This window comes from Oncorhynchus gorbuscha, linkage group LG23 (assembly GCF_021184085.1).
Source record: "Oncorhynchus gorbuscha isolate QuinsamMale2020 ecotype Even-year linkage group LG23, OgorEven_v1.0, whole genome shotgun sequence".
In the NCBI taxonomy this organism is placed as follows: Eukaryota; Metazoa; Chordata; class Actinopteri; order Salmoniformes; family Salmonidae; genus Oncorhynchus; species Oncorhynchus gorbuscha.
The window spans coordinates 61,009,044-61,032,528 of NC_060195.1; the positions used below are offsets into that span (position 1 = coordinate 61,009,044).

At 48.0% G+C, this 23,485-nt stretch overlaps 1 protein-coding gene across 1 annotated transcript in view; it reads left to right on the forward strand.

Annotated features, from left to right (window-relative positions):
- LOC124010701 (pericentrin-like) overlaps positions 1-22,290 on the forward strand; it is a 43,759-nt gene extending 21,469 nt beyond the window's left edge. The window contains 39 exon segments of the mRNA XM_046323350.1: positions 1,281-1,392; positions 1,498-1,538; positions 1,632-1,766; positions 3,552-3,825; positions 3,925-4,075; positions 4,232-4,685; positions 4,777-4,941; positions 5,055-5,126; positions 5,223-5,327; positions 5,573-5,725; positions 6,823-6,969; positions 9,576-9,736; positions 9,874-10,043; positions 10,173-10,360; positions 10,557-10,719; positions 10,839-11,132; positions 11,570-11,802; positions 11,882-11,998; positions 13,209-13,445; positions 13,513-13,689; positions 13,835-13,987; positions 14,099-14,257; positions 14,436-15,311; positions 16,245-16,415; positions 16,511-16,688; positions 16,777-17,105; positions 17,187-17,289; positions 17,385-17,563; positions 17,643-17,849; positions 17,930-18,100; positions 18,257-18,417; positions 18,476-19,361; positions 19,489-19,608; positions 19,859-20,041; positions 20,232-20,452; positions 20,558-20,640; positions 20,741-20,873; positions 21,008-21,141; positions 21,808-22,290. Of these exon segments, the coding sequence (XP_046179306.1) occupies positions 1,281-1,392; positions 1,498-1,538; positions 1,632-1,766; positions 3,552-3,825; positions 3,925-4,075; positions 4,232-4,685; positions 4,777-4,941; positions 5,055-5,126; positions 5,223-5,327; positions 5,573-5,725; positions 6,823-6,969; positions 9,576-9,736; positions 9,874-10,043; positions 10,173-10,360; positions 10,557-10,719; positions 10,839-11,132; positions 11,570-11,802; positions 11,882-11,998; positions 13,209-13,445; positions 13,513-13,689; positions 13,835-13,987; positions 14,099-14,257; positions 14,436-15,311; positions 16,245-16,415; positions 16,511-16,688; positions 16,777-17,105; positions 17,187-17,289; positions 17,385-17,563; positions 17,643-17,849; positions 17,930-18,100; positions 18,257-18,417; positions 18,476-19,361; positions 19,489-19,608; positions 19,859-20,041; positions 20,232-20,452; positions 20,558-20,640; positions 20,741-20,873; positions 21,008-21,141; positions 21,808-21,851 (8,040 nt within the window). The 3' untranslated portion in view covers positions 21,852-22,290.
- The last annotated feature ends 1,195 nt before the right edge of the window (positions 22,291-23,485 follow it).

Below are 23,485 nucleotides of genomic sequence, written 5' to 3' on the forward strand. Positions count from 1 at the left end.
ACCATTTCAAGTGCCGAGGCAACTAGGCAGGATTCAGTGCGTCACACACCACTTTGAGATGCGCTGGAGGCAGTATGCATTTTGAAATTCATACTTAATTTTTTGAAACTACATATTATTAGGCATGTCTTACCTTGCTTCAAATTAGCATAGCCAAAATTCAAGCAAATGTGCAGGCAATTATTTTATAAAGACTTCCATCTGCCATTTAAACCAGTAGCCTATTTATCTTATGTTCTATTGGTTTTCAGATCAACTTTATTTGTCCAGTAGCCAAAGGCACAATCCTAGTCATATTACCAACCCATGATAGTTGTTGCATCTTTAGATCTCCCCTCGTTCTACGTTTCTAACAGATATTTTCATCTCTTGAAATCGCTGGCATGTGCGGTGCCCTTTTGACAAGTGTTTTCCGCTAACTGCATTATGGAATGAACATTCACACGTAGCCTACTGCCTCGTAGCCTACTGCCTCGTAGCCTACTGCCTCGTAGCCTACTGCCTCGTAGCCTACTGCCTCGTAGCCTACTGCCTCGTAGCCTACTGCCTCGTAGCCTACTGCCTCGTAGCCTACTGCCTCGTGCTCATTGCTGCCCTTAGAATGTAAAGAAATAATAGTTGATCAACATTTTAAGCTAAATGTTCTGATCTGTCGCATGAGCCTCGTTTCTTTTGAATGTTTTTGGGGGTGTATCCTAGGCCTACTGGTTGTATGAATTTGGGATTTATCAACCCACAACTGTCCCAGAGTCTGTTTGGGGTTGGCTATTTCTTTCTCTCACAGAACAAACTGTTCTTCTATGTGAAATAGTAAATTGACGTAGGCTTGTGATTTTGCTGTTCGTTACTCCTCTTGTTGGCTGAAGAAAAATACATGTGGACAGTGATTCTAACATCTTCAAATTGCGCATCGGAATTCGTTAAGGACACAAGCCATAGATAGACTCTGATGCAAAATGGGACTTCTGGAATTCAGAGCACTGTGGGTGGGACGCCCTAATCAGGTTACGCACCCAATGCATATTGGTCCGGCAAATGTAATAAATGTCCGGTAAATTAAAATGATGCCGGTCAAATGTCCGGCGCCACATTTTCCGAGCGCACACACACACACACACACACACACACACACACACACACACACACACACACACACACACACACACACACACACACACACACACACACACACACACACACACACACACACACACACACAGGAGCAGTCTTACCTATGATCAGGCCTAGTCTTTCCCCTCACTCTTTCCTTTTCTCTCTAGGTGCGTTTGGACCTGACTGATCGTTACTATGGCGACCTGCAGGAGCTGAAGACTCGCCACGCCCTCGAGATGGAACAACTCCGCGCTAAACTGTCAGACAGCCATGTCAGAGGTATACAGACACACACACGCGCGCGCAATTGGAATATTCTTCAACATATAGAAAGGTTTTCTATTTCCCCCAATTTATCCTTTTCCTCTAATCTCTTCCACACAGAGCTGACGAGGGTGCGTCTGGAGGCTGCCAGACAGGTGGAGGTATGAATGATGATAGTGAATTAATGAGATTCTGTGAATCGAAGTTCTGTTAAGTTTCCAGTGGGAGTAGGTTTGCTAATGTGACGTGAACAGGTGGAGGTGGAGCATAGGATGTGGTGTCACTCTGAGGAGCTGCAGACCAGAACGACCATGATCCAGAACTTGGAGACACAATTGGCTGCCGTGGCAGACACACACAACATGGAGCTATGCGCACGCACTATGAAGGTACACACACACACACACACACACACTGACAGCAAGTATATCCAGTTGAAGTCTGAAGTTTACATACACCGTAGCCAAATACAGTTTAAATTCAGTTTTTCACAATTCCTGACATTTAATCCTAGAAGAAAATTCTTAGGTCGGTTATGATCACCACTTTATTTTAAGAATGTGAAATCAGTCAGAAATCATTCTCTCTACTATAAATCGATCAGCTTTTATTTCTTTCATCGCATTCCCAGTGGGCCAGAAGTTTACATGCACTCAATTAGTATTTGGTAGCATTGCCTTTAAATTGTTTAACTTGGGTCAAACGTTTCAGGTAGCCTTCCACAAGCTTACCACAATAAGTTGGGTGAATTTTGGCCCATTCCTCCTGACAGAGCTGGTGTAACTGAGTCAGGTTTGTAGGCCCCCTTGCTCGCATATGCTTTTTCAGTTCTGCCCATACATTTTCTACGGGATTGAGGTCAGGGCTTTGTGATGGCCACTCCAATACCTTGACTTTGTTGTCCTTAAGCCATTTTGCCACAACTTTGGAAGTACGCTTGGGGTCATTGTCCATTTGGAAGACCCATTTACGACCATGTTGCTTCAATATATCCACATAATTTTCCTGTCTCATGATGCAATCTATTTTGTGAAGTGCACCAGTCCCTCCTGCAGCAAAGCACCCCCACAACATGATGCTGCCACCCCCGTGCTTCACGGTTAGGATGGTGTTCTTCAGCTTGCAAGCCTCCCCCTTTTTCCTTCAAACATAACAATGGTCATTATGGCCAAACGGTTATATATTTGTTTCATCAGACCAGAGGACATTTCTCCAAAAAGTAGCATCTTTGTCCCCATGTGCAGTTGCAAACCGTAGTCTGGCTTTTTATGACGGTTTTGGAGCAGTGGCTTCTTCCTTGCTGAGCGGCCTTTCAGGTTATGTCGATATAGAACTTGTTTTATTCTGGATATAGATACTTTTGTACCTGTTTCCTCCAGCATCTTCACAAGGTCCTTTGCTGTTGTTCTGGGATTGATTTGCACTTTTCACACCAAAGTACGTTCATCTCTAGGAGACAGAACGCGTCTCCTTCCTGAGTGGTATGATGGCTGCGTGGTCCCATTGTGTTGATACTTGCGTACTATTGTTTGTAGAGATGAACGTGGTACCGTCAGGCGTTTGGAAATTGCTCCCAAGGATGAACCAGACTTGTGGAGGCCTACAATTGTTTTTCTGATGTCTTGGCTGATTTTCTTTTGATTTTCCCATGATGTCAAGCAAAGAGGCACTGAGTTTGAAGGTAGGCGTTGAAATATATCCACGGGTAAACCTCCAATTGACTCAAATTATGTCAATTATCCTATCAGAAACTTCTAAAGCCATGACCTTATTTTCTGGATTTTTCCAAGGTGTTTAAAGGCACAGTCAACTTAGTGTATGTAAACTTCTGACCCACTGGAATTGTGATACAGTGACATAATCTTTCTGTAAACAACTGTTGGAAAAATTATTTGTCATGCGTACAGTAGATGTCCTACCCGATTTGCCAAAACTATAGTTTGTTTACAGGAAATTTGTGGAGTGGTTGAAAAACAAGTTTTAATGACTCCAACCTAAGTGTATGTAAACTTCTGACTTCAACTGTATAAACATTATTGTGTGACAGCGTAATGAGTGTTGCCACATGTTGACCCAGAATGACCGTATGTTGACCTGGATGTTTTGACCCTGAATGACTATGTTGACCTGGATGGTTTGACCCTGAATGACTATGTTGACCTGGATGTTTTTAGCTGAAGCAGAGCTTTGCTGAGGAGCTGGTTGTGAAACTAGCAGAGGAACGTAAGGAGGAGAGGGAGCGAGTGATTGAGGAGATGACCCTGAGGAGAGCGGAGGAGGTGCAGAGGCTCAGACAGGAGCTCCAGGAGGAGGGGGAGGCACGGGTCTCTGCCCTGAGAGAGGAGATGGAGAGAGGGATGGCAGGGGAAAGGAAAGCTCTGGAGAAAGGGATTGAGGAGGCGAGAGCAGCGCTCAGGAGTCTACAAGCCTCACTAAACAACGACCAGAGTAAGTACATGAAAAAGTTTAATGTAGTTCAACAACTCCCTTATTCTCCTGTCTCTTCTGTATGGTCTTTCCCCTTTATCTCACATGTCTCTCCCCCAGACCCCCAGGCGGTGGCAGTGAGACAGAGACTAGAGTCCCAGTACGAAGCTGAGCTGGCCAGGGCCAAGTCCACCGTGGCTGCTGAGGTCAAGGAGCTGACCGCTCTGCTTCAGGGGCAGGGAGACCAGAGGCTGCGCCAAGCCCAGGACAGGTGAGACCTGTGTGTTTCATATAATACCAGAGATTCTCATGCGCTAGTGAACGTTTGCCCCATAGTAAACGAATGCATTCACAGAGAGAGTTAACGCTCTGTATCTGTCCTTTCATCTTGAAATGAATCTGGCTGACCTGTTCTGCATGTGTGTAGGTTCCAGGAGGAGAGGGAGGAGTTGGCGCAGCGTCTGGCCCAGCAGGGTGAGGTTTCTCTGGGGGAGCTGAGGGAGGAACACATGGCTGCCATGGAACTCCTGAAAACCACGCTACTGACCAACCACACGAAGGACATGGACACACTACGAACCAATCACAAAGTAGAACTGGAGTCCTTGTTGGCCAATCACAAGGCTGAGCTAAAAACAATTGCAACGGAGATGGCAACAAAACACAAGGAGGAGCTTGTTGTCTTGGAAACTAGCCTTGAATCAAAATGCAAGGCAGAGCTCGATCGCCTGGAGGCAGTCCTACAGGAAACAAATGAGGCTCAGCTAGAGGCACAGGAGGCAGAGTTAGAACACCGGCATCAGGAAGAGAGGGAAGAGCTTGAGAAGAGGATGCTGGGTAATATGGACACACTGGAGACCACGTACCTGAGGGAGATCCAGGTGAGAACATGCGCGCACACACAGAGTTTTAAATCTTGTATATCTGTATTCTACATTTCACATATATTTTATCTTAATGTTGCCTTCTCAGACTCTACGCTATCAGAAGTCACAGCTTGAGGCGGAGCATATGCGGGAAGTGGAGTGTGATGGGTTGGAGCAGCAGTCTGTCAGGGAGGAGCTGAGGAAGAAGCTGGCTCAGCTTCACATGGAGAAGTTTAGCGCCATGGCGACAGAGCTCAGCCACACCCACCAGGTGAGACAACAGTGGTCAGTTGATGTCAAGGAAAGATGCAAATTCACCACAGTAAAAAAAGAATGGTCTTGTGTATTCATTAGACAATTCTGTTTTCTCTTTATTGCTCTCAGAATGAGTTGACAATCCAGAGAGAGGCCTTAGAAGCTGAACACCACACGGCTCTGGAGGCCCTCAGGAAAAAGGTACTCATCCCTCCACCTCTTGGCTGGTCTATCCATTAGTCTGAGCATCCGTCCATCCATTTAGGTGTGTTTTGATCTGGTCGTGTCTGTCTCAAGGTCTTGGAGTTGGCGCAACAGCACTGCACCGCCTTAGAGGGGCTCACACACACCTATACTTCAGAGACACAGCAACTCAACACACAGCACCAGCAGCAGCTCCAGGTCTGACACACTTACACACCATTCCAGAACATCCCATTCCCCTTCTCAGTACTCTTAATGCTGACTGTGTCTCTAATGGCATATAAGAGCGAAGGGATTACTCTCTCATTGTGCGTTCACACACTGTGTGTGTGTGTGTGTGTGTGTGTGTGTGTGTGTGTGTGTGTGTGTGTGTGTGTGTGTGTGTGTGTGTGTGTGTGTGTGTGTGTGTGTGTGTGTGTGTGTGTGTGTGTGTGTGTGTGTAGGAGCTTAAGAGTGCGTCTGTGAGAGAGCTACAGGCGTGTCGCCGGGAGCTGGAGGAGTCATTGTCACGGCAACGGCTGCACTTCCTGGAAGAGGTTGAGCTTCTGAAGGCCCAAGCAGAGGAGAGACTTCAGCACAAGATCAGCCGACTGAAGGTGAGAGAAGGAGAGATATGGAGAAAGGGAGGGATGACAGGTGGAGGAAGAGGAATTAACTTGCTGTCTGATAGGCTAGAAGAAATATTCATCGTACTGCTTGAAGGCAATCCGAAGAGGGGGAGAGGGTGGGGGAAACGCTGTGAGTATTCATCAGCCTTAAACATTGCAATGAACTATACAGGAACATATGTAACAATGGTGGGTGTCTTTTAGGATGCATTTGGCTTGAATGCATTTTTTAATTAATTTTTTTAACCTTTATTTAACGAGGCAAGTCAGTTAAGAACAAATTCTTATTTTCAATGACTGCCTAGGAGCAGTGGGTTAACTGCCTGTTCAGGGGCAGAATGACAGATTTGTACCTTGTCAGCTCGGGGATTTGAACTTGCAACCTTCCGGTTACTTGTCCAACGCTCTAACCACTAGGCTACCCTGCCGCCCCGACTGTCGCCATTCAGTTGTGCATCTGACTAGTTATCATCTTTCCCTGTCTTGATGTCACAGTCGTCTGCCATTGTGTTCCACGTGTAGATCACTGAGAGAAACTGAATTCTGACAGATTACATTATATAATGGGGCTAGATTTTGGAGGTCTGTCTCTTTCTGTGTGTGCGCGCATATATGTGTGTACACCCCAGCAAGACTAGGGTTAGCCCATGCCTGGCCAGTGTCCCATGAGATTTACACAACCATCATAATCCTTTCTTCATACAGGACGGTGTGTGTTTTTCGTATCGGTGGTATCCGTGTGTGTCTATATTTCTGTGGGTGTGTGTTACTGCCACGTGAACAGTGGCTAAATGGGATGGATTTGAGCTTTTCATCCTCTGATGCAGAAGGTTTTATTTTGTACACTTAAAAAATATATATATAAAAAAAATGATGCATTTGAGCTGAGCGAGAGCTAGCAGTCTGTTAGTTAGTCAGTCTGTCTGAATCAGCTTGGGAGTTTTTGGTTGTAGTTTTAACATGAAACGTTGGAAAGGGGAGAGCTGTTACCCAATAACCTTGGTGTGAGTTTTAGAACAAGTTCTTAGAACAGAAGTGCTCTCTGGCGGTTTGGACAGCATTACCTGCATCTCTTTCCTCTGAAGGCGGAGTTTGAGGAGCAGAAGGAGGCGGAGCTATCAGAACAGAGGCAGAGCTTCGGTGCTGAACACGAGCAGAAGGAACCGAGCTACGCCGACAAGATGAGCCAGCTCACTGCACAACTGCTACAGCTGGACACTGTGGTGTCACAGGTAACCCACACCACACACACCAGAGTATTTGAGCGTGTCCAATATGACTGGAGCGCCGAGCGAGATTCCCAACGGCTGGAGCGTCGGCCTTCTCGCCCGCTCCAACTTCACTCCAGTAGCACCACGAGCTCAGGGCGTGCCCGGCCCAGCATGCACTTGTCGTCTACTCGTGTGCAGCTATAGCCCCTTGCTTTAGCTACTGTCTGTTTGCTGAATATTTTCAGAAACAAACTAATGAAACACACAGGTGCAAAATCAAGTTGACTTCCAAAGATGAGGAGCAATAAGAGGGGAGTGCGGTGATCCAACGGTGGTGTCCACAACTGAAGAGTCATTGTAGAATCTGAGAAAGTATGATGGTAAAAACAACTCTGCATCCCCGGTGGCCCTGTAAGTGTGGAGAGGATATTCTCTGCTGCTGGCCTGCTCTCCAGACACCATCGTATGAGCCTGAAGCCACAGACTGGCCAAACTCAGGCTTCTAAAAATGAAGGCTCTAATAAGTCATTATTTTATTTGTATTTAATTCTATGTAAGTCACAGCCTACATGCACATTTTCTAGATTATAATGATTGAATACGCTTTATGTCCCTACCAGCTTATTGTGTCGACTCTAGAAAATGCTTCACAATGTATTTCTTTGTAGGCTATAGCCTTGAAATAATAGAAATAATATAGCCTACATAATTCATTTCCGTTCCTTTTTAGACTCCCTGTCGGTCTCCTGGCGTATTTAGAGTGTTTATATACTGTTTAATATGACATAAAGTCTATTTGAAATTATGAGCACTTCTTAAATCACCTTCATGTTTATTTTAATACTTTTCATTCAAATCATATGGTTTGGTTTCAATAATTCAAAACCAAATGGTAGGTCCCGGTAGTCACAAAAATAGATGGGTGTTGGTTAAATTGGGATTTTAATGAAGGGAGCAAATGCAGTAGGAAAGGACATGGTGTGTGCGGTGGGAAAGGACATGGTGTGTGCGGTGGGAAAGGACATGGTGTGTGCGGTGGGAAAGGACATGGTGTGTGCGGTGGGAAAGGACATGGTGCTCCAGCATGAGCGAAGAGTGGGATTTCCAATCGCTCAACCTCCACTCACATACTCTGAAACACACACCACACACTGTTATTATGAAATTAATTCTGTGGGCAAGACCGGACAAGCCCAACTATCACCAGACTGAGGGAGGGGGGCACAAAGGGAGAAAGAGGGGAGAGAAAACAGGAAAATGAGAGAGGAGATGGGTGATATATAAGAGTAGAGGACACAGAGGGAAGAGGATGATTGTGGTGGGAGACTTGCAGGAGGAGAATAAAAAAGAGGATGTTTTTTATCACTCTTAATGTCTAGAACCACACTCTCACAGACCTGTGGCTCTTCTAAAGGGATTATCTTCCTCATTAATCTCAATACTAATCCTGTGTCTGCTGTCTGGCGTGCACACACTCTGCTCTCTGGCGTGCACACACTCTGCTCTCTGGAGTGCACACACTCTGCTCTCTGGCGTGCACACACTCTGCTCTCTGGCGTGCACACACTCTGCTCTCTGGCGTGCACACACTCTGCTCTCTGGCGTGCACACACTCTGCTCTCTGGCGTGCACACACTCTGCTCTCTGGCGTGCACACACTCTGCTCTCTGGCGTGCACACACTCTGCTCTCTGGCGTGCACACACTCTGCAGTCTGGATGTAAATCTCTAATCTCTCCATGCATAATGGCATTTCAGTTACATGCACATTTGTTTATTCAAAAATGATTTTCATTCATCTATTCCTCCCAGTGTGTTCATCACGGCAGAGTTCCCAAGCTAACCATGGCCGACAGTTCTGCTTACTATCCAACTTTATTCACAGAGACTATCTATTCTATTCCAATGCTATTTTAGCACCAGGGGTGTGGATGTATTTGTTTCAATGGTGTCTGTTTCCATGGATCAGGTAGTGTGGGGTATTTGTGCTCCAACAACTACCTCCCCCCTTAGTGATATGGGGGGGACTGTTGCTAAGGCAACTAGTATTGGTTGTTAGACGGAGGGAGAAAGAGGGGGAAGAAATTGTAAGAGAACAAGCGAGACTGGGAGGAGATGGAGAGAGGAGCCAAGTAAAAGCTTTGGGAAGGAGAGGTAAAGGGATTCAGAGGGACAGGGGGAGAGGGAAGAAATGGGAGTTCAGATTTCAACTCACTCTCACTAAATGTTTGTGTTGAAGCAGAGCTGCTGCCTGCCAGGCACACAGGATTACACCATTGTTTGTGTAGCTCTACGTTTGTGTGTGAGAGTGCTTCCTGCAAGGCTAAATAGGCAAATCTCAAACTAATGCTGACTGAAAATGGAGACTGTCCATCTCTCTTTCTCTGGTTGGACATTACAAGACTTTTGGTTCTGTTATGTAAAGGGAGTGTGATGTTCAATGCTACTGTGGTATCTATGACTGGGAGGACAATTCTTGGATCACGTCTTGTGATGACTGGTTTCCTGTCTCTGGTTTCTTTTCTCTCTGGCTCTCAGCTGCACACAGAGGTGTGTGTCTGTCTGTGTCTCTGTCTGTCTTTTGTTTTGGTACTGCTGTGCTATGACTCTCTCTCTCTCTCTCTCCAGCTGCGAGCGGAGGTGTGTAATCTACAGGGGGAGTTGGAGGGGAAGAGGTCAGAGATGGAGACCCTGGATACACTCCTCCAACGGCGAGAACGAGAGAGTCAGGAGGGAGGCAACCTCCTCAACATGCTTACTGAGGACCTACACACTGCCAAGGAGGAGAGGTGAGGCTGTCTGGATGAATGTAGGCCTGACAATGATCAGCTAGAGTGTGTATGCTTCATTAATTCGAGCTTTCGAGTTTAAAAAACAAATGCCGTGATTTTGTTGGTCTCGTCTCACTTTGACCTCTGACCTCTAGGCACACTCTCCAGTCAGCCAATGAGAGGCTGAGGAAGGTTCTGATTGAGGTGGTTCTAAGCACCATGGCAATGGAGGAGCTAATTGGCTGCCGGGTCAAAGCCTGTGTCGGGGTCAGAGGTCATGATCAGGGTGATAGGCCAGGAGAGGAAACAACTAATCAAGAGGCAGGTGGGTGGAATCTAACAACTGGACCCATTTCCTTGATACATTAATGACAGGGAGTGAACAGGGACAACCTTGGGAAGAAAGGTCTGATAACTGTGTGTGTAATACCTGACCTGTCTCCTCTTCCTGTAGCAGACATGTCGACAGGCGCTCTAGATCTCTCTCAGCGTGTGTGTGAGAGCCTTCTACTGGCAGAGTCCCAAACAAACTCTGGAGGGGAGGAAGTCGCCCTGGGAGAGGAAGCAGCCCTGGGAGCCTGCAGCCAACTACGCCACTCTGTGGACACACTCCTGGAGCTCCTCACACGCGCTAGCACACAGGTAACACACACACACACACACACACACACACACACACACACACACACACACACACACACTAGCTTGTTGGCATGCAGTGAACGCTTGAGGTTAGTGGGGGGTCAACACAACATTCTATGCATTGAATTTGCATGAAGCTCAGCCACTGATCTTTGTGTTCCTCTCTGTCTCTCTCGCTTTTTTTTGGTGTCTCTAGTTGGAGGAGTCTTGTTCTGTCCATCTGTCTCTGGAGGAGAGATTTTCCCAGGGCCGTTCAGACTCCTCCCAGATGCTGCTCCAACACCAGCTCGTGTTGGATCAGCTGGACCAGGAAGCGGGACTCAAGAGCAAACTCCAGCTGGAGCTCCACAAGGCCGAAGGTCTGTAGAGATACTGTGTGTCTCTCCGATGTGTTTTTAGAATCTTGGTTTGTAAAAACAGTGTGATATTGTGTGTGCATTCATGTATCTGTGTGTGTATACTGTTTTTGTGTGTGTAGGTCTGTTGGGGGGCTATGTGGCTGAGAAGGCAATTCTGGAAGAATCTCTAGAACAAAAGGAGGCTCAGGAAGAACGGCTTGTTGATGAGCTGGAGGGCCTCCGGGCGCAGCTGCACCAGATGGATGGCCTCACGGTGGAGCTGGAGGGCCTCAGGGTGCAGCTGCATCAGAAGGAAGGCCTCACCTCTGAGCTAGAGGACCTCCGGGTGCAGTTGCAGGAGCTAAGCGAGGAGCACAGTCTCCTCCAGCGCCAGAAGGTCCATCTCACCGCCGGACTGGGAGAGAGAGAAAAGGGTGAGGAAGGGGATAGATGAGAGAAATTGTGGTTTAAGCTGAACTGGGATTGATTATGTTGCATATGTTTTGTGTACACGTGAAGTCCTGTTAGTTGTATGTTCTTCCTGTAGGGTCCTGTCAGAGCATAGAGGGGGACACGGGTTTGTCGCTCAGTTTCCTGTGTGTGTCTGTGTTTGTGCGTTTTAAAAACTGCCCCGTCTCATTTCTTATACAGAGTCCATGGCATGGGGATTAGTGTGTGTGAGTCGATTAATGCAGAATGTTTATTTGTGTGGTTGTATTTGTTTGCTATGACTTGTGGCCAAGTTTTTTAAAATAAAAAAATGTTGTTTCCTGACCAATTCTATACTTACCCTTATCTATAAAAAGTGCATGTTTGGAAGGATTGTGTGTGTGTGTGTGTTCCTAACCACCCGTGTTGTGTGTGTCTAAAGGCCTCCTCGTTGAGGCAGATCGTCTGGCCCAGGAGAGGCTGTGTGTGCAGCGGCAGGCGGCGAAAGACTGCAGCTCACTGTCTCTGCGCCTCAGGGCTCTGGAGACCGAGCTAGAGGAACAGGAGAACCAGGGCCTGACGGCGGAGCAGCAGCACAGGGCTCAATCAGAGGACCTCCAGCAGCGCGTCCAGGCCCTCGAGAAACAGCTCAAACACAACAGACAGTTTATAGACGTAAGTGTCACGCTGTGGGGAAATGTATGGATGTGTAACACACTTGCACACACTCAAGTTTATCTCTGTGTGTCTCCAGGAGCAGGCAGTGGAGCGGGAGCATGAGAGGGATGAGTTCCAGCAGGAGATCAGAAGTCTGGAGGCTCAGCTCAGACAGCCAGCCAGACACACTGTCGGGGCCAGCAAGGGCCAGCGGGTAAGATGTACACACACACACACACACACATCCTTACCTTAGTGTATTGGTGTGTGTTAAGTCTTTAATACTGCAGTGTTGAGTCATTATAGATATTGACTGTTTCTAATGTTTGAGGTCCTGCTCCTGAATGGACCTGTTGCTGACGGTTTGTTTTGTTTTATTTCACGGAATGCTCTAGATTGAGGACTTGGTTCTGCAGGTATGGAATCTCACCAGTGACTCCTAACGCTACATGCTACTCTGCCCCCACCGTGTGTGTGTGTGTGTGTGTGTGTGTGTGTGTGTGTGTGTGTGTGTGTGTGTGTGTGTGTGTGTGTGTGTGTGTGTGTGTGTGTGTGTGTGTTGTGATCACACATGCGTGAATAACTGATACATAATCATTGAAGATACATCTGCCGTTAGAGCGCCGCCTCGTCTCTCTCCTTTTCTCCATTACATTTACATTTAAGTCATTTAGCAGACGCTCTTATCCAGAGCGACTTACAAATTGGTGCATTCACCTTATGACATCCAGTGGAACAGTCACTTTACAATAGTGCATCTAAATCTTAAAGGGGGGTGAGAGGGATTACTTATCCTATCCTAGGTATTCCTTAAAGAGGTGGGGTTTCAGGTGTCTCCGGAAGGTGGTGATTGACTCCGCTGTCCTGGCGTCGTGAGGGAGTTTGTTCCACCATTGGGGGGCCAGGGCAGCGAACAGTTTTGACTGGGCTGAGCGGGAGCTGTACTTCCTCAGTGGTAGGGAGGCGAGCAGGCCAGAGGTGGATGAACGCAGTGCCCTTGTTTGGGTGTAGGGCCTGATCAGAGCCTGGAGGTACTGAGGTGCCGTTCCCCTCACAGCTCCGTAGGCAAGCACCATGGTCTTGTAGCGGATGCGAGCTTCAACTGGAAGCCAGTGGAGAGAACGGAGGAGCGGGGTGACGTGAGAGAACTTGGGAAGGTTGAACACCAGACGGGCTGCGGCGTTCTGGATGAGTTGAAGGGGTTTAATGGCACAGGCAGGGAGCTCCATCTCATCCTCCCTTCCCTTTCATCCCTCTGTGCGGTGTGTTGCTGCTCTGTCTCATGGCTTCAGTAGTTGTAGTGGCTGCAGACCCGGAATGGCTTTAGTAAACCCGGCGTACAGCTTAACATGGGAAACTCCATATGACCCCTGGCAACTGGCGCCCTGACAACCGACATTACCCCCCCTGTGTTTCTTTCTCAGGTGGAGAGCCTTCAAGCACTCATCAGGGACAAGACAGAAGACCACACCTCCCTGCTGGCAGCCAATCAACAGGTCCAGCTCGAGGTTGCTGAGCGCAATGAGGAGATTGACAAGCTGGCTGGACGAATTAGGGAGCTGGAACAGGCGTTGCTAAGCAGCTCCGAGAGCAGCAGAGCTGTCGGTCAACTGGAGCAGGAGCTGCGCAGAACTCGGCAGAGGGAAGAGGAGCTCACACAGGTAAACACTATCACTCTCTCACTCTCACTCTCTCTCACACACACTAAATGACTCTCTCTCCCTCCAGGATAAGGAGTCATTGCAGCAGCAGCAGTTGTCAAATCGTCTCCAGATTTCAGCGCTGCAGTCGAAACTGGACGAGACCCGTTACCGTGACAACAATGCTAGCACCCCCAACCCCATCCAGCTTCTCCGAGACGCGTTGGACACCGCACAGCAAGACCTGCAGAACAAGGAGCAACAGGTGTGTGTTTCCAACCTCAACACCTGCTTTAGTAAAAGGTCTAACAGAGCTTAACTGCTACCTGCTGGCTAGTGTATGGAGATCTTTGGCCAGAGAAGATTAGTTTGCTTGGTTGCATTAATTTGTTAACGTGTGTGTGTTCTAGGTGTGTGTGTTGGTTGGTCAAATGGAGGAGACTCAGAGAGACCTGACCATAAAAGAGGCGGAGTTAAAACACCTCAGTCTCCAGCTGGAGCTCCTGACCAATCAGAACACGGATACCATCACCCAGCTTCACGACCAAGTCGCTTCTCTCAAAGTGGGTCTGCTACAGTTTTCAGTCATGCTAGTACTTGTTAGTCCTCTCTAATGCCAAGAATGATTGTCCTACTGTGTTCTAAATCTCCTCCCTGTGTCTTTCTCTGTTTAGGAGACAGTTTCAGCCCTTACCTTTCGCCTGGAGGAGAGAGAGATTGGAGAGGAGAGTCTCCCATCTGCTCTGTTAGAGGAGAAGAATGAGGAGATAGACCACCTGACCCAGGAGATACACAAGCTAGAACTGGAGCTGGAGACAGCCAGGGACATCACGGTACACACACCCTCCCACCCACACACACAGACCTCCATAATTCAGCCCTGTTATATAATGACGTAATCTCTCAGAATTCAAACTACTGTGACCTCTATGTAGTACACACTACACACACACAATGGAACTGTCATTATTTTTGCCTGAACTGGAAGCCATTCTCCCGGTCTCTCTACAGGCCTTCCAGACAGAACTTGAAGACCTCCGCTCCCAGGTGGAGCACCTCCGCTGTGACATCATCAGGGTGCGTCAGGACAAGCAGGAAGAGGAGGAGCGGTTTCACGAGGTCATCAGCACACTACAGGCGGAGCTAAACACCCTTGGCCCTGCCTACCACGAGGTCAGCGACCTATCACAAGAGGGCGACAGTGTTAACCCTTCATCTGCCCCCAGCCCGGAACCTGCCAACTACCCCCAACCAGAGAGAGGAGGAGGAGAGGGCGACAGTCTTAAGCAGGAGATGCGTCTCCTCCACTCCTCATCTTCTCGTTCTCGTGTGGAGGCCATGCAGGGGCAGCTGGTGGGAGAGAAGGAGGCGATGGAGAGACTGCTGCTCTCTCAGGAGGAAGAGTACAGAGGACAGGGGGAGGAGATGGGGAAGAGGCTCAGGGAAGAGAGGGAGAGCGGGGAAGAGGTAAAGAGAGAACTCCATCTAAAAGAGGCTGAGCTTGAAGAGGTGAGAGCCAGGAAAGAAGGGCTGGAGGAGGAGAGGGATGCAGCTGTGGAGGAGAGCGGTCACTGGCAGGCTCTTGCCCAGGAGATGAACTCCCTGCGAGGGGAGAAAACTCGGCTAGACTCCCTGGTCCTGGAGCTAAAATCAAGGGTTGAAGAGCGGGAGAAAGAGACTGAAGGCCTGCTACAGACCTTGGTGGCTGTCGAGACAGCGAAGGCAGAACTTTTGTCAGAACGCGAGGCCCTGCGGAAGAAGGAGTGCAGACTCCAAGAGGAAATAGAACGCCTCCAGCAGGAAGTGACCTCTCAGAGCCTCCAGGAAGTCAGCCGTCAACTAGAGGAGAGGCGAGCCAACCAGGAGGAGGCTCAGAAGGAAGTGCTGGTAAGTGGCGGCAGCGTCGATCCAATTAGATTGACTCAACATGTGGCATCAGTTTAAACACATTTCTTTCTAGCCAAGTAGGAGCGGTGTTATATTTAGTATTATTAGTTATTTGTAGAATTAGTTGGTAGGTAAAGGTTGACGCAGAACGGATAAGTTGTCGTCTTTGAAAGCCTGCCTGATGTTTTCATTCAAACTTGAGTAATCCATTCCATTTAGCCTCTTTAAGCCTAACTTGCAACACTAAGTAGCTTTCACTATTTAGGTATTTTGCTGTGTCAGCTCTGCTCCCTCTAACCCAGCTGGCTATGGTTAGAGGGAGAGAGTGAACGAGAGATTGACTCTTTGGAGAAAAATCATCAGCTAAATGGTATATTTATAGAGGGGAAGAGACTAAGAGTAGGCATAAGAGAGAGAAACTAGGAGATGTTGATGTGTTGGCACCCAACAGAAGAGTGCTACTCATACAGGAAGTGACCTCATCAGAAAGAGGAAGCCAGGAGTGGTCAGAAAACAGTTCCGTGTTGTGAAGTTCTTTCACACTGGCATTTATTTACTTTCTTTCTGAGAATGGAGTATAGGTTTCTCGCCATGTGTTCTGGAATGTGACTTGCCAATCACTATTTTATTTTAAACACTTTTGGTGAGCAGTTTGCTATAGATTTGTGTTTGGGGAAAATAATGGTGTTGAGTAGGGTTAGTCGCACAGCATTTTCTGCACATTGTGGGTAGGAAGGGTAAGGGATTTGTGTTGGTGTTGGTGTGCGTTTTGCATATGTTTCTTGTTGTCTTCAAGGTTTTTAGTGCTGTTCTTGAATGAATCAAAGCCCAGGATAATGGGTTGCAAGAAAGCTTTTGTGCAATGAAGACGGATTACATATTTGATGGTGCTGTTGATATTAATCAGACTGATGATGAAGGCTCTTCTCTTAGACATGTGCTGAGGAAACTCTGGCGAAGGCTGACGCTGCCCTGAGACAGAGGGAGGAGGAGCTACAGAGACTAGGGGCAGAGCATCAAGCCCTGGAGGCAGAGTTAGCAGCTGTGAAGGAGGGTCTTTGCTCCAGCACAGAGAGAGCTGAGAAACTACTGGAGGAGGGACAGGTACTGTGTGTGTGTGTGCATTTAAACTGAACATGTCAAAAAATGTATTTTGAACATAACACTGTTTTCTCTTATTTCATTCACCTGTCAATCAGACCAAGGACCGGGCCCTGGTTAACCTGGAAACCAATAACCAGCATCTGAAAGCGGAGCTCCGGGGCCTACAGGAAGACCTGGCCGTGCAGGAAGAGGAGCTGGCCTATCAGCAAAGAGAACTGCTGCAGCTCAGACAGACCTGCAACCCGCACAGCAGACAGACGCACTCATTGAAGGGTGAGTACACATTCAAGCTGCTACACAGACGATGGTGTTTCTCTGAGTGCAGAGCTGTTGGATGACCGTGATCATCTTCCTCCTCCAGACGTCACGCCCAGAGGATTCCAGGACGGTGTGTCTCCCAACGAGTCCCTGAGTTCTCCTGAGGTTCTCCGTCGACTGGACTGTTCTGAGGAGAGAACCAGAGAGGACAGGTTCCACCCCTCTGTTCTCCACGGTTCTAGACTGTCTGACCTCAGTGCTTTAAACAGCACAGGCCTGGGGCTCCAGGCTAAAACCTCCCCCCGGGGAAGGAAAGACCAGTCCTGCCCAGGGACAATCAGCCCAGAGCTGGGCACACACAGCACCCACTCCCCTGGGTCCATCTCTGCCTCGGACAACCTCTCCATGTTGGACTCAATGGACGCTGACAAGGTGGGTGGAAAAATTGTTGGGTAATGTGTCCACACACACCACACAAACACGCACACACATTAAACCTCTCTCACCTGTCAGGTGCATGAGCTGGAAGCCCTGGACCTGACGGCCCCTCCCTCATCTCTTGGCTCCGCCTCTTCTCTGTCTGCAACGGAGTGGGCCAGTGATGGATATGGCAGCAGTAAGTTTGTTTGTCTGTCATTTTGTTGGTCCTGTCTGTCTGTGTTCATGTGTCTAAAATCTGTCTCTGTCTGTGTCTTTCTCTCGGTCGTGTAGATGTCAGTTCAGAGCTCGGTGTAAGACTCAAGGTAGAGTTGGAGCAGACGGAGAGGCTGGACGCACAGTTCTTGGAGTACCTGCGCTGTCGAGGCATGAACCCCGCAACCAACACGCACACAGGCAGCGCCGGCGGGAGTATGAGCTCCAACGACGAACTGTTGTCTCCTGAACTACAAGTATGAACACACACACACACACATATGCCTTAAATGTTTCAAATGAACCCTATACCAAACTATGTGTGTGTGTTTCCAGGGTCTATTGAAGAGAGTGTACCAGGAGAGCTGCAGGGTTCTCGCCCTCTCCCAGCGTAACGCCCCCTCTAACCACCTCTCATTGGACCAGACGATCTGTCAGTTAGACTCTAAAGCTCCTCCAATGTGTTGGGAGCAGGAGAAGAGGGCGTTACAGGAAACTGTCATCGCTCTGAGAGAACTGCTCTGTCGGATGGCACAAAGACCGGTGAGTGTGTGTGTGTGTGTGTGAGATCTGTGCTTAACTTCTGCATGTGTGCATACTGACCCTCCTGTGTGTTTTAACAGGAGAACTCTGTGGATGCTGGTTGGAGCAGAGGGCTGCAGGCTGCAGTAAGGGGTGTGTTTGACTGTGAGAGGGCAGGGCTTCGCTCTGAGCTGCAGGCCTTTCTCTCCTCCCACCCTGAGATAGACTCCATCCACCTCCTCCGTCAGCTGGAAACACTGCTACAGAGACAGGTGTGTGTTTGGATTGATCTCCACTAAGGCAGTCATAAGGCAGTCTGTATACTGTAAAAAAAAAAAAAAGCTTCGCTGTATCAGCTTGGCTTAATTGAAAGAGTGAAAAAATAACGCTCTCCCCTCCCTCGCTCTGCCTCCTCTCTCCTCCATGAGGAGCAGCAGCAGGATTTGCAGCTGCAGCACTCCCAGGGGGAGGAGTCATCTAAAGGGGAGGTGTTATCCAGGCTGAGGGTGGAACTAGAGGAGAGCAGAGAGCGACTTAACTCCTCCCACAGCACCCAGCAGGAACTACAAAACGAGACCCGCAAACTCAGGTATACATTCATTCATTCATTCATTCATAAAAATACTGATGTGTGTGTCCTCTCCCAGGCTGTGTATAGAGGACTGTGAGGAGGCTGTAAGGAGGGAGGAGACCAGAGTCCAGGAGCTACAGCAGGAGCTGGACCAGGAGAGAACTCTCACACACCTCCGGGAGAAGGAAGAGGAGCAGCAGAGATCAGAGGCCGTGTCCCTGAGGGGTCTGCTGGACCAGGAGAGGATGACCTCTAGTAACCTCCGACAGGAACTCCAGATAGAACTCTCCCGCGGCCACCTTCTCCAATCACAGCTCGACACACGGCTAGCTGATGCCCATAAGGAGCTGGAGGAGGAGTGTGCCCGTTCCGCCCGGCAACTCGACACTTTCCAGTCACAGGAAAAGAGTCGGCTGGGACACTTCCTGAAAGAGGCTGAGTCCCGCCTAGCCAACGCCCACATGAAGGAACTGGAGGAGGAATGCGAGCGGTCCGCCCGGCGTCTCGATGACATCACACGCAGACAAGAAGCGGACGCGTCCCGAGACAGGAAGTTCATCTCGGAGCTCCGGTCTCAACTGGAGCAGGAGAGGAGGCAGGGGGAGGAGCTAGCCACTGTGACAGATGGACTGAGGGCGGAACTTCTGCAGAACCAGAGGAGAGTAGAGGAGGTAGAGAGGAAGAGGAGAGAGGAGGCACAGAGAGATCAGGATGCTGCAGCCCGCCTCCGAGTTACTATGGAGACACTCAAGGAGCAGAAGCAGGAGGCTAGTCGAGCATTGGAGACTGAGAGAGAGCGTTCTGGTCGCTTAGGGGCAGAGCGCAATGTGCTGAGGGAGAGGCTTCGATCGGTCAATGACGAGGAGAGGGAGCGGGAGGAACAGAGGGAGAGGGAGAGGAGGAAAGAGAGACGGGAGCAGACGGTGAGAGAGAGGCGACACGAGAGAACCAGCAACAAACTGGTGAGATTTTTATGCAACATTTTAGCATTGCCTGTCTGACTTGTAATACAACTGTGTCTCAGTATGCCATCTTTGTCTTGTTTACTTTCCTGTTTTCTCTTCTCTCTCTCTCTCTCTCTCTCTGCAGTGTGAATTGGAGTTATTGCGGCAGCAGGACCAGCAGAGGATGAGACATCTCCAGCAGACTCTGGCTGAGCTAGAGAGGGAGGAGAGCGAGATGGCCACAGAGACTGTCCAACCGACACCAGTACAACTCTAGCCCACTCCAACCCAAGAATAACACCTCGACTGGACCAGACCAGACCAGCACAGCCCTATACAACCACCAGGTACCAGAAATGGCTGATCATAGCTTGGCCCATGCATAGCAACATGATGCACGGGGAGACAAGCTAGTTGGCAGTGTTTTAAGTGTATTTATGGGATTTCGGAGGATTTGCGACTACAATAAATTAGTTTGATAAGAACCATGGTAACCAATTTCTCTCTGCTTGCAGTCTTCGTCTTCTTCCTCGGTGCTGGGGGAGAGGTTGTTGAGGGAGAACTCTGACCTGTCGGCCCACGTGAAAGAGCTAAGTCAGGAGACAGTTAACCTGAAACACACCCTGTCCTGTCTGGAACGACAGCTACGACAGGCAGAGACTGAGAACCGGCCCAGCACTGACCTCAGCAACAGCAAGGTGAGCCACCCGGGCGAGTGCACACACACACACACACACACACACACACACACACACACACACACACACACACACACACACACACACACACTTGACCTCTGGGTTGAAAGTCCCCATGGATCATCTGGTGTGAAGTCCCTTGTCTTGATGTCCCTTTAACCCTGTTTGTGTCTCTGTCCCTCTATTCCAGCGACTGTATGAGCGCTATCTACGGGCTGAGAGCTTTAGGAAGTCTCTGGTCTACCAGAAGCGCTACCTCCTGCTGCTGCTGGGGGGCTTTCAGGACTGTGAACAGGCAACTCTCTGTCTTATCGCTCGGATGGGGGCGCACCCCTCGCCCCCCCACGCCCACACACACTCTCCCCTCTCGCGCTTCAGAGCTGCAGTACGAGCTCTCATCGCCATCTCACGGTGGGTTGGGTGTTGTGTTGCTCGTGTGTGTGGGTGGGTGTTATATGTTAGAGCAATGGGTCATTGTGTCATGCATGTTAACCCTTCCCTGTCCTTCTCCTCCAGACTGAAGTTCCTGACCAGGAAGTGGCAGAGAGTCATCAGGAGAGGAGTTACAACAACTGTCACTGTCAACGGACACAGCACAGGTGCGTGTGAGAGACATCCAGAGCAATGAAGATAGGATTACCAACGTCACACAGGCAAGGTACATGGACTGTTTTTGTAACCTTTCTATTTCACTCTCAGCTTCCAGGACTGAGGTTTTGAGGCAGCAGCAGCCACTGGCCAATCAAAACTCCTCTCCACCTACTAGAGACAGCAGCCCCACCCGTACGGGTGTGGTTTCACCAATGAAATCACCCTTCAGGCTGCAAAACCGGTACTGCTCCTTCCAATGTAAACATCCATTCATTCGAGGGAAAATCTCTTAACGACATAGCTTGAGATTTAATTTCTTTCCTTTTCTTTCTTCCTCTTGTCTTCTCTCTTATTCTCCCCTCTTGTGCCCCCTAGAGTGTATTCCAACCCGGTCCTGTCCTCTGAGTGTGCTCCTTCCAGTGTCCTGACCCAGGATGCCGAGCGGTCTCTGACAGACTACATCCACCACCTGGAGAACGTACAGCAACGCCTGGGGGCTGCATGTCCAGGTACACACACACACACACACCCTGGTTACACTTAATAGTTGAGCACACACTCACTGAATGAGATTAGGGGGGAGATCAGAGGTGACGGAGAAAGAGGGGCTTTAGCTTGGTGATGGCATCGTACCACTGCAAGTCCACTACCCACAATCCCTGCGTTAGGGGACGGCATTGTTACCATAGACACACTTCCTCTCTGACAAACTGATCAATCAATCTCACAACCTCCAATCCCATCTCCTGACCCAGTTAGCAGGGATTACTTAGCCCCGCCTCCAAGTTCCCCTGATATGATTGGCTATCGGCAGTTGTGGCTGCAAGAGAACAGGACATGGCTGTACCTCAGCTGTCTGTCCCTCATCTACCGGTACGGCCCAGTGTGGACCTAACTACAAGTACCAGAATACACTCCCCACATCACCCCCACCATACTGAACAAACTACAAGTACCAGGAAGCATGTCTCAGGGTAGGGAACAATCTAGTGTAAGCAGGCACGTGTGGGTAGTCACTACGTAACTATTCAATGGACCACTGTTCATTTTAGAATGGCTTTCTTCTGTACTGAGTTTTCCACAGACACCTGAGTGTTCATATGTTTGTGTGGGAGAGGGAGAGGGAGAGTGTTGCCCTTTTATCTGGTTCTGACACATTGTTTTCTCTCCTCCAGACTCTCCATCTCTTCTCTCCTACCACAAGAAGTCTGACCGCTGAAGGAAGGAATGAAGCAATGTATGAATCCCTCCTTTCAATGCAACATATTTATGATCCATCTGTGTTCAAATATACAAGGGAATTGTATTTGTCTAATATCTGATTTAGAAAGTTAGACACTTTTTTAAAAAGACAAATGTATTTTTTTACGATGACTTTTTTCCACAGATATTTCTGTCGGCCTCCGAGTAAATCCTAAGAGGTCTTCTCACCCGAATGCATGCGTTTTTGAAAGTATTAGATCGATATTTTTCTACCCGACCTTTATTCAAGTTTGTATCTCTGTTAATATTTGTTCAAATTTCATGTGGCTAAATGTCTCAAGTCTCAGACTGGAATTCTGAGCTAGATCAAAGCTGGTGAACATGTTTTGTCAATGATTTTAATTTTATATAGATCACCATTTCTACAAAGTCAATAAATATTTGAATTGTGTGATTACCTGCCTTGCGCATATATCTTTTTAAGGCAGGATCTGACATGCACAGACTTATATCAATACTTACAGTATTGTTAGATTGTGGGTTGATCAAAAACTAATGGTGGTACAAACACACCTCCATTTTACTTCGTTAATCATTCATTAACGATGGTGATTAGTTCTGGGGCGCTTTGGACCCACATGTATTTACCATCTCAAAATGAGACTGACAGTTTCACAGACGGTGCAAACAATCTTAATAACCAGCAAAGTCTTTGGTAGTTAGGTCTTCAGTTACACTGCAGATCATGACAGTTCACGTAGGGGTCAAATCACTGATATAACATTTATTCGTGCTCTGGTAATTCTAGATTAAACCATTTCTATACTATATTAGAATGTTTATTCGCAACAATTTCAACTGGGGCTTAAATCATTGAGATGCCCATTTAAATTATGTGATCATTCAGGGCATACAAGGTAGGTCATTGGTTAGTCGAGTGGAACTGGTACCGTTTTACATGCGCACAGTTTTCCAGATAGTAGCTCATCCTTTTAAAGGTTTTATTCTGTATAAACTAGTTTCATGCACCTTTGATTTCCCGTTCACGAGTAACCCTGTGGACATCAATAAGCAGAATATTCCTCATTTAAATGAATATGGGTTAAATAGAGTAGTAATTGAAATCTGGACACTGACTGCATATAATCTCACATGTGCCATAATATAAACTGCAGAATTTATGCATGTCTTTCATTAAAATAATAAACGAATATCTTTCATTAGCCTCGAACAGGAGTGGAGAACTTTACATGTTGCGTTTATTTTAGTTAAGTGTTGGTCTCATGTTTCATGAGCTGAAACAAAAGATCCCAGAAATGTTCATACACACAAAAAGCGAGAGTTTTGTGCCCACATGTATTTACATCCCTGTTAGTGAGCATTTCTCCTTTGCCAAAATAATCCACCCACTTGACAGGTGTGGCATACTTTTTTTTTAAAGGTTATCTGTGACCAACAGATTGTATATCTGTATTCCCAGTAATGTGAAATCCAGAGATGAGGGCCTTAATAAATGTATTTCAATTGACTGGTTTCCTTCCTTATATGAACTGTAACTCGGTAATATCTTTGAAATTGTTGCGTTATTATTTTTGTTCAGTGTGTGATTTATTTCAGCATCTCTTGAGAAAATGCAAATGTATGATATGA